Source organism: Pristis pectinata, chromosome 8, assembly GCF_009764475.1.
Source record: "Pristis pectinata isolate sPriPec2 chromosome 8, sPriPec2.1.pri, whole genome shotgun sequence".
Taxonomy (NCBI): domain Eukaryota; kingdom Metazoa; phylum Chordata; class Chondrichthyes; order Rhinopristiformes; family Pristidae; genus Pristis; species Pristis pectinata.
Genome location: NC_067412.1, coordinates 57,212,401 through 57,227,433, shown reverse-complemented (window position 1 = coordinate 57,227,433; position 15,033 = coordinate 57,212,401). Strand labels below are relative to the sequence as shown.

At 40.3% G+C, this 15,033-nt stretch overlaps 1 protein-coding gene across 7 annotated transcripts in view; it reads left to right on the top strand.

Annotated features, from left to right (window-relative positions):
• Positions 1–15,033, top strand: part of LOC127573605 (interferon lambda receptor 1-like) — a 31,702-nt gene that overhangs the window by 11,567 nt on the left and 5,102 nt on the right. For 6 of the 7 annotated variants that reach the window (XM_052021981.1, XM_052021974.1, XM_052021978.1 and 3 more), the window contains 2 exons: positions 2,853–3,031; positions 12,584–12,765. In XM_052021981.1, the coding sequence (XP_051877941.1) occupies positions 2,853–3,031; positions 12,584–12,765 (361 nt within the window). The remainder of the gene's footprint in view (positions 1–2,852; positions 3,032–12,583; positions 12,766–15,033) is intronic. The other variant, XM_052021980.1, reaches the window with a different exon arrangement.

Here is a 15,033-nt window from a genome sequence, read left to right as displayed (position 1 = left end):
TGGCTGGTTGAAGGTTGTTTCTCGGAATGGAGGCCGGTAACTAGTGGTGTGCGACAGAGGTCTGTGTGGGGACCCTTGTTATTCGTTATTTATATAAATGATTTGGATGTGGATGCACAAGGCTTGATCAGTAGGTTTCCGGATGACACGAAATTAGGAGGTGTTGTTGATAGTGAAGAAAGTTATCGTAGATTACAGGCGGATCTTGATCAGTTCGGGAAGTGGGCCGAGGAGTGACAAATGGACTTCAATAGAAATAAGAGTGAGGTAATGCATTTTGGAAAGTCAGCCCAGTGTAGGACATATACTATGAATGGTAGGACACCAGCGAATGTAATGGAACAGAAGGACCTAGGACTACCAACTACAGAGTTCATTGAGAGTGGGGTCATAGGTAGACAGGGTAGTGAAAAAGGTGTTTAGCACACTGGCCTTTATCAGTCAGGGCATTGCGTATAAGAGTTGGGACATTATGTTGCAGTTGTATAAGTCATTGGTGAGGCTGCACTTGGAGTACTGTGTACAGTTTTGGTCACCCTGTTATAGAAAAGATGTGGTTAAACTGGAAAGAGTGCAGAAAAGATTTACGAAGATGTTGCCAGGATGAAAGGGCCTGAGTTATAGGGAGAGGTTGGCCAGGCTAGGTCTTTATTCCTTGGAGCTCAGGAGAACGAGGTGCGATCTTAAAGAGGTTTATAAAATCATGAGGGGCATAGATAAGGTGGACGGTAACAGTCTTTTTCCCAGGGTAGGGGAGTCCAAAAATAGCGGGCATAGACTTAGGGTGAGAGGGGAAAAATTTTAAAGGGACTTGAGGGGCAACTTTTTCATGCAGAGGGTGGTGAGTATGTGGAACAAGCTGCAAGAGGAAGTGGTTGAGGCAGGTACAATAATATCATTTAAGAAGCACTTGATAAGGTACACGGAGGGTTGGGGCTTAGAGGGATATAGGCCGAATACAGGAAATTGGGACTAGCTGGGTGGGCACCATGGTCGGCATGGACACGTTGGGCGAAGGCCCTGTAGCCGGCCCATATGGCTCTATGATGCAATGACTCTAATTGCATTTTATTACTGAGTCTTCCACCATCAACATCCTGTGAGTCCCTGATTGAACAGAAACTCAACTGGATCAGCCATATAAGAAGTGAGGCTATAAGAACGTGATAGAGGCATGGTATTCTGTGCCGAGTTACCCATCTCCTCATTTCCCAAGCCTTTGCACCATCAGTGAGGTACAAGTCAGGTGTGTGATGGAATACTTTCCACTTTCCTGGATAAGTGCAACTCCAGTAACATTCAAGAGGGTTGATGCAAAAAACTAATTTTCATGGCACTTATATTGTGTGTATGTTTGCCCATGACAATAAACTTGAACTTGAACATGAACCTAAAATTCCAAGATCAAGCAACCCATTTGATTTGTACTCCATCCTCCACCTGAAATATTCAATCCCCCATCACAAGTGTACGGTGGCTGAAATATGTATCGTGTACAAAACGCACTGCAGTTACTTGCCCAGGCTACTCCAATAGCAACTCCCAAGCAAATAACCTCCATTACCAAGAAGGACAATGGCTTCAGGTGCATGGGAACATCCCACCTGTAAGTCCTGTCCAAGTTGCACACCATCCTAAGTTAGAAAGAGACTGTCCTTCCTTCATTTTATCCATACTGTAAATATACCCTCCTGTATACCATTGCATCTGTAGCACCACAAATTTACAATTCAGAGCTCCTTCTGCAGGAATATCCTTTTCCTATAGCAGGGCCCTGGGGAGTGTTGTTCAAAAGAGAGACCTATGGGTACAAGTACGTAGATCCTGGAAAGTGGTGACACAGTTAGACAGGGCAGTGAAAAGGCATATGGCATTCTTGCCTTCATCAGCTGTGGCAGAATCAAGAGTTGAGATGTCATATTACACTAGTACAAAACATTGGTTAGATAGCACTTGGAGTACTGTATGCAGTTCTAGTCACCACACTATAGGAAGGACATGATTAAGCTAGAGGGGATATAGTAAAGATTCATAAGGATGTTGCCTGAAATGCTGGGCTTGAGTTATAAGGAGTGATTGGATAGGCTGGGACTGAGCAAAAGATGCTGAAGGGTAACCTTACAGAGGTTCATAAACTCATGAAGGACATGGATGGAGTGGATGGTCACAGTCTTTTTCCCAGGGTAGGCGAGTCTAAAACTGGAGGGCATAGATTTTAGGTGAGGCGGGAAAGATTTAAAGGGGTTCTGAGAGGCAAGTTTTTCACACAGAGGATAGTGGGTATATGGAACGAGCTGCCAGAGGAAGTGATAGAAGCAGGTACATTTGCAATGTTTAAAAGACATTTCGACAGGTAGATAGAAAAGAAAGGTTTAGAGGGATATGGGCCAAACGCAGACAAATGGAACTAATTGAGACGGGCATCTTGGTCTGTGTGGACAAGGGCCGAAGGGCCTGTTTCCACACTGTATGGCTCTGTTACACTATATGACCCCACATTAGGGACTAAATAGGAGTCTGCAAGTGCTAATCCAATAGGATCTGCTATCTCATCTCAATTGACCTGAGTGATACCACAAGAGAGCGATAAGATTTTGTAGATGATGCGAACAGAAATGTCTAGGCCTGCGCTGTTTTGTAAATATTCAATGACGTTTCTAAAGGCAGCTGTTATAAATAATCAGTCTGATAACCTTGCATCGATTTCTTTCATTTCAATGAAAACTGTTTAATTTTCTATTGTGTGTCTATAGACTTTATGTGAACTCTTGGCAATCTGTCCACAGAAGCCTCAAATGGATCTGATGCATTACAGTGTGACTCACCTGTTTATTCTTTTATTTTGTTTAAAGCAGTGCTAAAGGGAAATTCACTCCAGTGAAAAAATGCACCAATATTTCAACACTGTCATGTGACCTATCACAGAGGTTTAAGTCTTTTTCCAGCATTTACTGGGTTCGGGTTAAAAGTGTCACCAACCAATCTGAATCCTCATGGGTGGAATCGAACGAGCTTCTGCCAAACCGTGACAGTGAGTGCATTACTGTTTTGTTTTCAGATTTGTGACAACTTAGTAAAGGCTCATACAATCGTTTTTTGTTTCTAGCAACTGTTCCTCCACTGGGAGCACTCTTACTTCCCAGCCAGATGTGGTTGGCTTCTATCTAACTGCAGAGACCTAGGCTGATATTCCATGCAGCGCCTCGGGATGTTGTACTTTGGAAGAGGGGTTAAATTGTTCTCTTGTAGTGGATGTAATAGAGTCAAGGGCATCAGTTTAAAGAAGAATAAAACTGGGAAGGAATTGCATACCACCCATCAGTTTCTCAATAGAGTATTAGATTCAAATTAATTTTAGCTGATCAAAGCATCTAGACAAATTGCTGGAGTTTTTAATGTAAGGATATAATAAATAATCAATGATGATATTGCAGCCTGTTGGCTTTTAAGTACTTAACTGAGCAGAAGTTTTGGTTTCTTGGGTACAAGCCTTTCTCTGTAGTTATGAACCAGCCCTTAGAAACCTGAATTTCCATCGGTGTCCAAAAAGGGCTGTGCAGACTTCCGTAGATTTCCCAAATGTCAACCTGGATAGGTTAGACTGTGGTCCATGCAACTCAATGGGAAGAAACAGATGCCTAATGACTTAAATCAGTTGAGTTAAATGTATTATCTTAAGTGTGTATGAGTGCTCTTTAGTGTTTTAATTTTTTTATTGCACCATTTCAGGTGATAGGAGATTCTTTGTGCTATGCGGGAACTTACCAATAAGCTGGGAGCAGATATCCCAAATGCACCCTAGAACATGTTTGAGAAACAGAATTGTCCAAGGATAGGTGGCAGGCAATCTCAGGGTCAGTGGAAAATCTGTCCCAATCCTTTGTCCTTCTCTGCCATAAGCCATATCCCAGGTTTTGATCTTTTGCTTCTGACCCAGTCTCCTATTAGGAAACAGACAGCTGTTTCCACTCTCATTACTTATTATCACGTATCGTAAATTAAACTTTCTGGAAACTTTTTTAACTCGTTTCATGAATGAATGTCCCTAACAATTTTGAGTAAGTTACCTATCATCAGAACATACTTCTGATGGACAATAAACGCATTGCTGAAATTTTATCATTGTAGAGTCTAGTGCTAAGTAACCAAATTGCCTTTATGCAGTGTTTTTGACATAATATAATGTCCCGGGGGGTTCGCAGGAGCAGAATTGGACAGAGGTTGACACCCAGACAATGAAGCAGGCAATAAATAGAACAGATGACCCAATGTTTGGCCAAAGGAGAAGGTTTTAAGCAAAGATTTAGATGTGGAGAATTCAGGCAAGGAAATTGTAGAGAATGTGCTTTTAAGTGAGTTTAAAAAGAAAACCCATGAATAGTACAAATAAAATAGAAAGAGAAAACAAGAGAGATAAGTAGCAGATCCTTTCAGTGACATTATTTAGCATGTTAGTGCAATTCATCCATCCTTCTGTTGTGATTTAATTTCTTGAGAGGAAACATTACTTGCTGAGTTAATGGAACAGAGCATGGTGATGAATTTGTGGCATAAACTATATTGTTGAATCAGATGTTGTATCTTTTACAAACATTTGACTTTTTGGTCATTGGACAGTAAAAAAGGAGCATTAAATATTGGGATGGCACATCAAATCAGAGCAATACTGATAGGTGGGTCTGGACATGTTTATGTGCTGAATCCTAGATCTAAGCTTGCTAACATGTACTGAATGGGAATCATCTACAGCAGGAAGAGACATTTGAAATGGAATTTTCATTGGATTCCTGCAATACATGTCTCAGAAGTCAGCAAGAGCAGCAGGGAAACAGTGTCAGGCCAAAAAGCAAAATGCAGGGCAGGAAATTTGCTGTTGCAGCAGTAGAGATCCTGCAAGGCCACTACCATTCTTAGAGCAGTAGAAGTGAAAGAATTCTCGGGAGAGCCTAGGATTACTTTAATTATCATTTTCAATCACTGGCTCTCAGATGTAATGATAAGCACACGTAAATATGCTTGTAGGTTTGATAATTATCATTGGAAAAGCCTGTTAACATTCTTAAAGGTAAGGAAATGATCTTCCTGAAATTCTGGTATGGCCACTTTCTTTTTTTTCTGTAATTTTTCCTCAAATTCTTCATTACAGCTGATTAACACTTCTTTTAAATGCAACCAAATTATTTTTTCTAAGTTATGATTAACATTAACTAATAACTTAGTCCAGGGGTTAGTGAGACAAACGTAACTGTTTGACATCCATAAATGCTGGACCAGGGGAAACAGAAAAGCATCACCAAAGTAAATCACACAGCAGTTAAAATAATGTTAAGGACACACCTTTTAAGATAATCTTTGACAGGCTGAGCAGTAAAGTTCACATAAACGTATTCTACTAAAACTCAAAAACAATCAACATTGAGGCTCTGGTTGAACAAGAGAATCTGAAGGAATTGGGATCATAAATACTTGGATTCTAAATGACATGGAAACAGATGGAACAAGAGGAACTTGGGAGTGAAGTTTAAAAAAACACACCTATATAACAAAGAGAAATTGTAAAGTTAAATTACCAAGTAAATAAAAATGTCTTATATTTCCATAAACATAAAATAATTATAAAGGGAATTATACAGATAAAGTTAAAGATTAAAGATTATCATGGCGAGGAAAGTAATTGAAGACCATATAAAAACTCGATTGAAAAAATATTTATTTAAAATATGGTCAGCAGGAGTTCTGTAAACTAAACTTGTGCCTAACTAATCTGATTTAGAATTGTTTGCATGTACAATGGGAAGAGAATAGATGAGTATACTGCAATGGATGTCAAATGCCAGGGATTTAAAAAGACACTTCTAAGTTGTCACATAGTATGTTCATGACAAAAGTTAAGATACATAGAAAGGATAAACCAACTCAAATGGATAGAAAACTAGCTAGGAAGCTGAAAGAGGTGAGTTGAAATAAAGATTACTTATTCAAATAGTGGGAAGAAGAAGCTGCCCAGTAGAATTGGCAATATGCAAGTAGGTTATAATGCAGCATCCCCTTTGCATGGATGTTGATAATAAATGTGGTTTAATTTGGATAACTGAAACTTGTTTCACGTTGATTTGCAATTAATGTAAATGTGATCACAAAAGAAATAAATTAAAAACCTTTGTCAATTGAAAAGCATTTGGACAGGTACTTGAATAGTGGGATATGGGCTTAATGTGGGCAAATGGGATTAGTATAGATAGGCATCATGGTCAGGATGAACGAGGTGGGCTGAAAGGGTCCATTTCTGTGCTGTAAGATTCAGTGATTCTATGATTATATGATAAGCAAAGAATAAGCTCACTGGTTAAGGTGTCTAAATCGGTATTGGCCAGAACATTAGGGAGAACATCCTTAGAATACATACTGAGATATTTACCCTTGTGTGGAAATTTAAAATGGGAGCATGATTTCAGAATAATGCCTATTTAAGTCAAAGATGAGGTAGAATTTCTTTCTTCACAAGGTCATGAATATATATAATTCTTAACCCCAAAGAACAGTGGAGGCTGAGAAATAGAGTGTTTTAAAGTTTGAGATGGATAGATCCTTGAACCATGGAGAAGCCATGAGTTAAGGGGAACAGGTGGTAAACTGAAGTTGAGGCAACTGAAGTGGGGCAGGCTCAAGGGGCTGAATATCCTGCTCCTGTTCCTATCATGTTCTTCCAAATAATTGATGGATGCTCAAGAGGATAGATTCTTGGCTTTGGTTTAATGAAAACAAAATCATGCTGTTCTTACAGAACAGATTTGTACTGTCCTGTTTGTTTCCCAGCATCTCAGCAGAAAAATAGATTATGTTTGAGAGCACTGTCTGACAAGGTTTGTGGCCTTTTCTCTTTTTTTATTAGCTTTACCCTTTGGTACTTGGGCACCAGAAATTAACATAAAACCATTTGTTTTTGCTAAAGCACCGTTATGACATTTTTCTTGCCTACATGCAGGTAAAGTGAGACAAAACAGCCAATGCATCACCTTGTTCTGCTCGAAAACAATTATGCCTTATTCTTGAATTTGGTGAAAAGAAAGCACAGGGCTTGACACAGCTGTTGAAGGAGTAACTCCTGTACAAGTGACAGGATTTAAAATCCCTTCAATTTTTTTCAGTGTCTTCTACTTTGGAAGTCTTGGGCTCTCAGCTGGGCCTCACTTACACCAGGATCAGCAATGCCAAATGTACTGGTACTCACACAATAAAGGACGAACAATGAAGGCAGGGCAAGGGGACACTCCACTTGACCTCTATAGCCACACTAGCTCCTCAATATTTTGTAGCAGTACCAGGTACCCTAATCCCCACAAGACTGTCCTGGGAAGTTGGCACTTGGACCTGGAGAAACTCCCAACTTAGATAGCAGCCATTGCAAACACATGACTGACATGTACTGGAAGGGTCATTGACTTTTGGGGCACACATGTTTAAATGCTACTCTTGCTGCATGTAAATATTGTTCCTAACATCTCATCAACATGGACAACTATGGCAAAAGCAGGACTCAGCTTATTCCAAATGAAGATATTAAGTAGCAGAACTGCTTGTAGTGAGGATGGAATGGGTAGGGGGTAGGGTGGGGAGGTAATCACGGAATTATAGATTCATACAGCATGGAACCAAGCCCTTTGGTCAATTCTGTGCTGAACATCGAGCACCCATATATACTAATCCCTTTCTATTCTCCCCACATCAATCTTCCTCATATTCTACCACTCACACACTACGGACAATTTTTACATCAGCCAATTAATCTACCAATCTGCACATTTTGGGTTGTGGGAGGAAGCTGGGGCACCCAGAGGAAACCCACACAGATGACAGGAGAACATGCAGATTCCACGTGGACAGCACTAGAGGTCAAGATTGAAACTGGGTCACTGGAACTGTGAGACAGCAGTTCGACTTACTGTGCTACCCCACAAAAGGAGAGCGATTATGGAGAAAGTTCCCATACAACATAGTTTTTGGAATTGACATGTAAGTAAAGACCGTCAGTCCCATAAATTGGAGGTGGGGGTTGATTCTTCCACATTTGAAAGATGATTTACTTGTAAAAAACAAGTAATATTACCACTGATTTGTTAGTTTGCTTCATGTGTTAGTCTTCTTTTGCATATTGACTGAAAGGTCAATTTTCTCAATTCCCTCAATGACGTTCAGTTTGCTATTCACTGGGGAATGAATGCCAACCTCATACCTGTTTCTTTCATTTGGACATCACTGCATGTTTTCCCATGTACGCAGAGAGAGTTAGTCACCTTGAAGGTATGCCACAAATACTCCAGAAAGAAAACATACTTTGGGTGCAGCTGTCTTTCTTGATGTTGACAGTGACATTAAGAAACAAAGAGTTATGATTCACTCAGGGGAGGAGCACTGTGCAAGACAGAATGTGGTTGTGGCTGTGCTACATATTTTAAAATGCATAAGTGATTATTAATAAACTTATTGCAGCAATCTGCATATTCAGAAATATCTTTATAATAAACTACAAAGCATCTAATCTACAAAATAAACACAAGTTCGATAATCTACAAAGCATTGCAAATCAGGCTAAAGATTCTGATTTGTGATGTAGGCTGCCAAATAAGGAAAGGCTTGCATTCATCGTTCAGGTCATGCTGAAGTGCTTGCAGTTAGTACAGTACCTTTTGAAGCACAGGCACTGTTGAAATGCCTTCAGTCCTCATTATCCACTGATTTGCTATCCATGGATGCGCATATTCGTGAGGTTTACGTTAGTCATCATCTCAACATTTTTCTGACAAATATATCCACATACATGTTCACATTGAGGAACCAATCATTGTCTGTATAAGTATGGTATCAGTTTCCATGCCACTTGTATGGCAATTGAAGCAATGATTTTTAATTAAAGAAAGTGGCAAAGAGCTGATACAGTCAGTTATCAAGGCGATACTTGGCTCAAACCTCACAGGAATATTAAGAATTATACTGTGGGGGGGGGGGATATGCGGGAGGAAGGGGTTAGGGGTGGTTTGATGGACGGCACAACATGGTGGGCCGAAGGGTTCTATGGTTCTATGGTTCCGGCCCTCTGATGTGGTACTTCTATTTCATCACACAGAAATTATGGATAATCCCAGGTCAAATTTTTTGTGTATTTTGAAGCTTCTTTTAACTCAGTTAGATAATTCCTCAAAGTTCAGGTTTGAAAATATCAGTCAAGTACAATTTTGTTACTGAGACACCAATAGTATACAAATTATTATTGTCATACTGTCAACTCAGATATTGTTTTCCTGCAACACCAAAGAGATCAAGTTTGACTGGATTTTTATTGGCTTTGTTTTATAAATTACACCCTAATGAATTTTGCCTCAATTAATCCCTCTAGTAAAACTCCTGTTTTGTAGCAGGTGAAGTGATGTCATCTAAATGTGTTAAATGTCTTCCATCACTGTTGTTCAGTGTGATTTTTAGCCATAAAGGATTTTTCGTGAATCACTATCTTCATTGCTTTTATACTTTTGAGGGCACTTCAAAGATCAATCTTGACACAATCTGATGATGTCCAAGCAAGAAGTTTAGCGTGTATGTGGGAGAGTTGAGCCTCCAGACAGCCCCAGCTGTGCTCTTGAGTCCTCTTAGTGGTGGCACAGAATCATCCCTTTCATACACATTTCAGGACAAGACAATACAATTTCACCAAAAGGGAAGTTGATGGGAATGTGGGGAGAATAAAATGACATTTGCTATCCATGGATGCACATTCTCGTAAGGTTGGCCTCATTTTGGTGGAAGTGGGTGCCTGATGGTCAGTGCAGGCACAGTGTTCCGAAGGGCTTTGTTTCTATGGTGTATGATTCGATAATGTGTAACAGTTTACTTATCATCTGTAAGCCAATCCAGATACAGAGAAGGGTGTGATTGCTTGCTTCTGCTCCTTTCATCACTTACAACCAGTCCAGGAGGAGATCCTCTCCCCTGACCCCCACTTCTAGATCCATTGGTCACATAACCAGGCCTTTTATCCCTGTTGCTTTCGTAATGGTCAGCTCTGCTGTCTATTGCTGAGGTCCTAGGTGCTTTGGAGATGTTTTTAGAGTCCCTCATCTCTTACCTCTCTACAACCTATTGAGCTTGAGCCTGTTGGTGACTGTCTCTGTTACCTTCTAGTTCATTGCTACTGAGACATTGAGTCTTCATGAAGAGCCCATCAAGAGGATATTACACTGGGAACATTTTCTCTTATCTCATGCTGCCCTCCTGCCTTCAGTAGGCAATAGAACTTTCCTAGTATAACATGCAAGGTAATCTTATTCCTTGACTGCCCATGCTGATGATGTTACCTTCCATCATGCCCAACTACTGATACAGCTAAAGAAATGCTTTGAAAATAATAACATACTGCACACCTAGTTTGAGCAGACAAATCCAAATATTTTTCCTTGTGGTAAAATATCAAGTCAAGTCAAGTTTATGGTCATGTGCACAAGTATGGTTAGGTACAGGTACAATGAACAAGTTGCTTGCATCACAGGCACACAGGTTCAGACAACACACAGAATATGAATTTTACGTTAATTATACAAGACAGTGAAGAGAAAAAAAGACTGTGAGAAACGAGGCATTAGTGCAAAAAAAAGCACAATCAGAGACAAGTCCATGGTAGTGCAAGAGGTGATCTGTAGTGTTCAGTTGCTGAGGTAGGATTAGGGTTGTGCAGGTCAGTTCAAAACCTGATGATTGTAGGAAGGTAGCTGTCTTGAACCTGTTGGTGTGGGACTTCAGGCATCTGTACCTTCTGCCTGATGGTAGCAGTGAGAAGAGGGCATGACCTGGATGGTGGGGATCCTTGATGATAGATGCCACCTGCTTGAGGCAGCACCTCATGTAGATGCTGTCAATGGTGGGAGGGCTGTGGCCATGATGGACTGGGCTGTGTCCACTACTCTCTGCAGCTTCTTGCATTCCTGTGTGTTGGAACTGCTGCACTAGGCCATGATGCAACCAGTCAAGATACTTTCAACAGCACATCTTTGGAAGTTTGTTCGAGTATTTGGTGACATGCCAAATCTCCTTAAGTTTCTAAGAAAGCAGAGATGCTGACACACCTTCTTTGTGATTGCATCTCTGTGCTGGGCCCAAGATAGGTCATCCGAGATGTTAACTTCCAGGAATTTGAAGCTGCTTACTCTCTCCACCTCTGACCCACCGATGAGAACTGGCACATGGTCTACTGACTTCTCCTTTCTGAAGTCATTGATAAAGCTCCTCGGTTTTGTTGACGTTGATCGTGAGGTTGTTATTGTGGCACCATTCAACCAGGTGCTCTCTCTCTCACTCCTGTACACTGACTCATCACCAGTCGTGCATATATTTTTGCCTGTGTTAATTTTTTGTGACCAAATATCCTTGTAGTATTAGAATCAGCATATGAGGAATTAACGTCTAGAGATGGTTTAACTAAGCTATCTGCAAAAACTGTCAGTTTCGAAACAGGTAGGTGCATGGAGTAGATCACTTTGAAATCTAAGTTTGAATCGTTATTTTATAATTCTGAGAAGTGCAGTTATTTATTGTGGTATTGTTCAGTATTTTGTTATCCGATTGTGACTCTTGATAAAATAAGCTTATGTTATATGTAGTCTGCATTACAAGAGATAGGGTCTGCTTTTATTCCACATTTCTGGAATCTGCATTATCTTATTTTCTGTAAAACAGAGAGGTGATTTTGATTGGCTCAAGCTCTCTCTTTGATAGACAGGCCCGTCAACTCATAGCCTTAAGGTGACATTTATTAGAAGATATGAAGTCACTAATTGTCAGAAAGAGTCGTTTTAATATTGTCAAGTCTGATTGATAAATTTAGTCTCCATGTACAAGTTTACAAGTAAGCATATTGTCAGAGTATACTTAGGAAGAAGATTAATTGTTTTACAAACAAAGTGATGCAAGGAAATATATCTATGAAAAACTGAAGTCTTCATTTATCTTTTGGAAATAAATTACAATAGTTCAGGGAAAGTTCACCCATAGAAGAGCCGCTGCCTCACAGCACCAGAGACCTGGATTCAATCCTGACCTTGGGTGCTCTATGTGGAGTTTGCACATTCTCCCTCTGACTGCATGGTTTCCTCTGGGTACTCCGCTTTCCACTCACATTCCAAAGATATGCAGGCTGATAAGTTAATTGGCCACTGTTAATTGCCCCAAGTGTGTAGGTGAGTGGTAGAAACTGGGGTGCATTGATGAGAATATGGGGAGAATAAACATGGGGTCAATATGGGTTTAGAATAAATGGGTGGTTGATAGTTGGCATGGACTCAGTGGGCCAAAGGGCCTGTTTCCGTGCTGTAAGTCTCTATGACTCTATGTATGTAGTGAGGCATCTGTATTACAATCCAGTTAAAGTCAGGTTAAAATTTAGTTAGATATTGGACCAAGAAAATCATACATTTAATTAAAAGAGATGCAATATCCACTTGCTTGGTTGACTGACATTTAATGTGCTACATTTTAAAAAAATATTTTATGTTCTTGATACTCTACTAAAGTTTTTTTTTGTTTCAATTTCATGCAGCCATCTTGGGTCCCCCAATTATTAATGTGAAGAGCAATATCCAAACCATTGAAGTTACTCTTGACATGCCTCTGACTCCACACAAGCAAAGACATAATAATAAACTAAAGACTCTGAAGGATATTGATCCACATTTGATTTACATTGTTATTTTAGTTGACAAAAATGGCAAAGAATATACAGTAAGTATGAATTTTTACTTAAGCCATTCTGGTAAGATTAATTTACTTTTTATAACATTTCCATGAAGACTCAAGACAAACAGTATCAAAGATAATATTGTTTAGAGACTACAATATATAAAGTATATGATATTTATGTCATCTGTACATATATTCTGTGCAACTATTTCTAAATGGAGTAGGAGCAGTCATTATTAAAACAATCTGTTCTCTCAAAATCAGAGTCAAATTAGCACCATCCACATATAAATATTGGCTTCTTTCTCCAGTTAGAATAAAGCTCATCCCACAGGTAATCTCTTATTTATTGCCCACTGGTAAATGATCATCTCTAACCTGATTGAATGCCATTGCAGTTTCAAGTGTCTGCATGGTCAATTCTTGTTCACATGTCCCCAAGTGAATAAAGCAATAACCCCACTATTCAAGAAAGAGAGAAAATGGGGCACAGATGAGTTAGCCTGACCTGTGTAGTTGAGAAAATGCTAACATGTATGATAAATCTATTTTTTGGGGATTGTAACCAGCAAAATAGATAAAGGAAAACTAATGGACGTGGGGCATCAGATAAAAAGAGGCTATTTAACAAAGTTGAAGCATATGGGATTGGGAGCAATATACTTGTGTGGACTGAGAATTAAATAACAGACGGAAAACAGAGTTGGAATAAATGTGTAATTTTCAGATGTGGCTAGCAAGGTACTGCAAGTGTTAGTGCTGGGGACTCAACTGTTAAAATCCACATCAATGAATGGCCTCCAGAAATGTTATGAGGGCATATGAAAAAAATAGAAGAGCGAGAGATTGAAAGGTGTTAGTGTTCAGCGGGACCTGTGTGTCCTTGTACACAAATCACCGCAAGTTGCAGATACAGCAACTAGTTAGGAAGGCAGATGGTATGTTGACCTTTACTGTAAAAAGGAAAATTTGGCTCACTTACAGAGCAGGAAAATTAATAATGGGAATAAAGGAATAGGAGAGGAATTAAAAAAAATACTTTGTGCTGTAATCTATGAAAAGGGTCTGATATCAAGAGACTAATTCTGTTGTGTCACAGCTTTCATCGCTCAAACCTGATCTTGGGTTTCTGGGTGAACTTTGCATGTTCTTTTGGTGACTCAGGGGTTTCCTCCCAACTTCAAGTTTATTGTTGTCATAGGCATACCTACACGGAGTATAACTGCCATGAAAATTGACCTTTTGCAGAAGCAACACAGAACATTATAAATATGACAAACATAAGTTAACATAAACTTAAATTACCATAAATAACTGACATGTTCACAAAAGTAAACAACAAAATAAACATAACAGCACTAGTACAAGACTGAGAGAGTGAAAAAGAAATAGTCCAAAGTAGCGTTAGAGCTTCTCAGGTCAATTCAAGAACACGATGGCAGTGGGGAAGAAGCTGTTGTTGAACCTTGAGGTGTGGATCTTCAGGCAGCATTGCGAAGAGGCATGCCCTGATGATGGATGTCACCTTCCTGAGACATTGCCTTGAGTGGATGCCCTAGATGGTGGGGAGAGATGTAACCGTACTGGAACTGGCTATGGCGTTCCTGTGCATTGGAGTTTCTATACCAGGCCATGATGCAACCAGTCAGAATGCTTACCACTATACATCTGTAGAAGTTTGACAGTGTTTTTGATGTCATTGCCGAATCTCAAACTCCTAAGAAAATAGAGACACTGGTGCACCTTCTCCATAGTTGCATCTACGTGCTGGGATCAGGATAGGTCTTCTGAGGTGTTGAAACCCAGGAACTTGAAGCTGCTCACCCTTTCCACCACAGACCCTTCAATGAGGACTGGTGTGTGTTCTCCTGACTTCCCCTACCTAAAGTCCATGATCAGTTCCTTGGTCTTGCTGACAGTGAGCACAAGGTTGTTGTTATTGACACTGCTCATCCAGTTGACCTATCTCACTCCTGTACTCCACCTTGTCACCATCTCTGATTCTGCTGACAACAGTGGTGTCATCAGCAAATTTGTAGATGGCATTGGATTTATGTTTAGCCACACAGTTGTAAGTACAGAGAGACTAGAGCAGGGAGCTACGCACACAGCCCTGAGGTGCTCCTGTGTTGATGGTCATTTAAGAAGAGGTTGCAGCGACTCACCGCACCGGCATCGAACCAGCTCCCGACATCGCGAACGTCGTCGGAGGCCCCGAGCCAAGATGGCGCGGGGCCCACCTTCTTCCCCATCGTCGGGCTAGGAAAGCCTGCGTGCAGGGAGGTCAGGTGACCCGCGCGCGACGTCAGC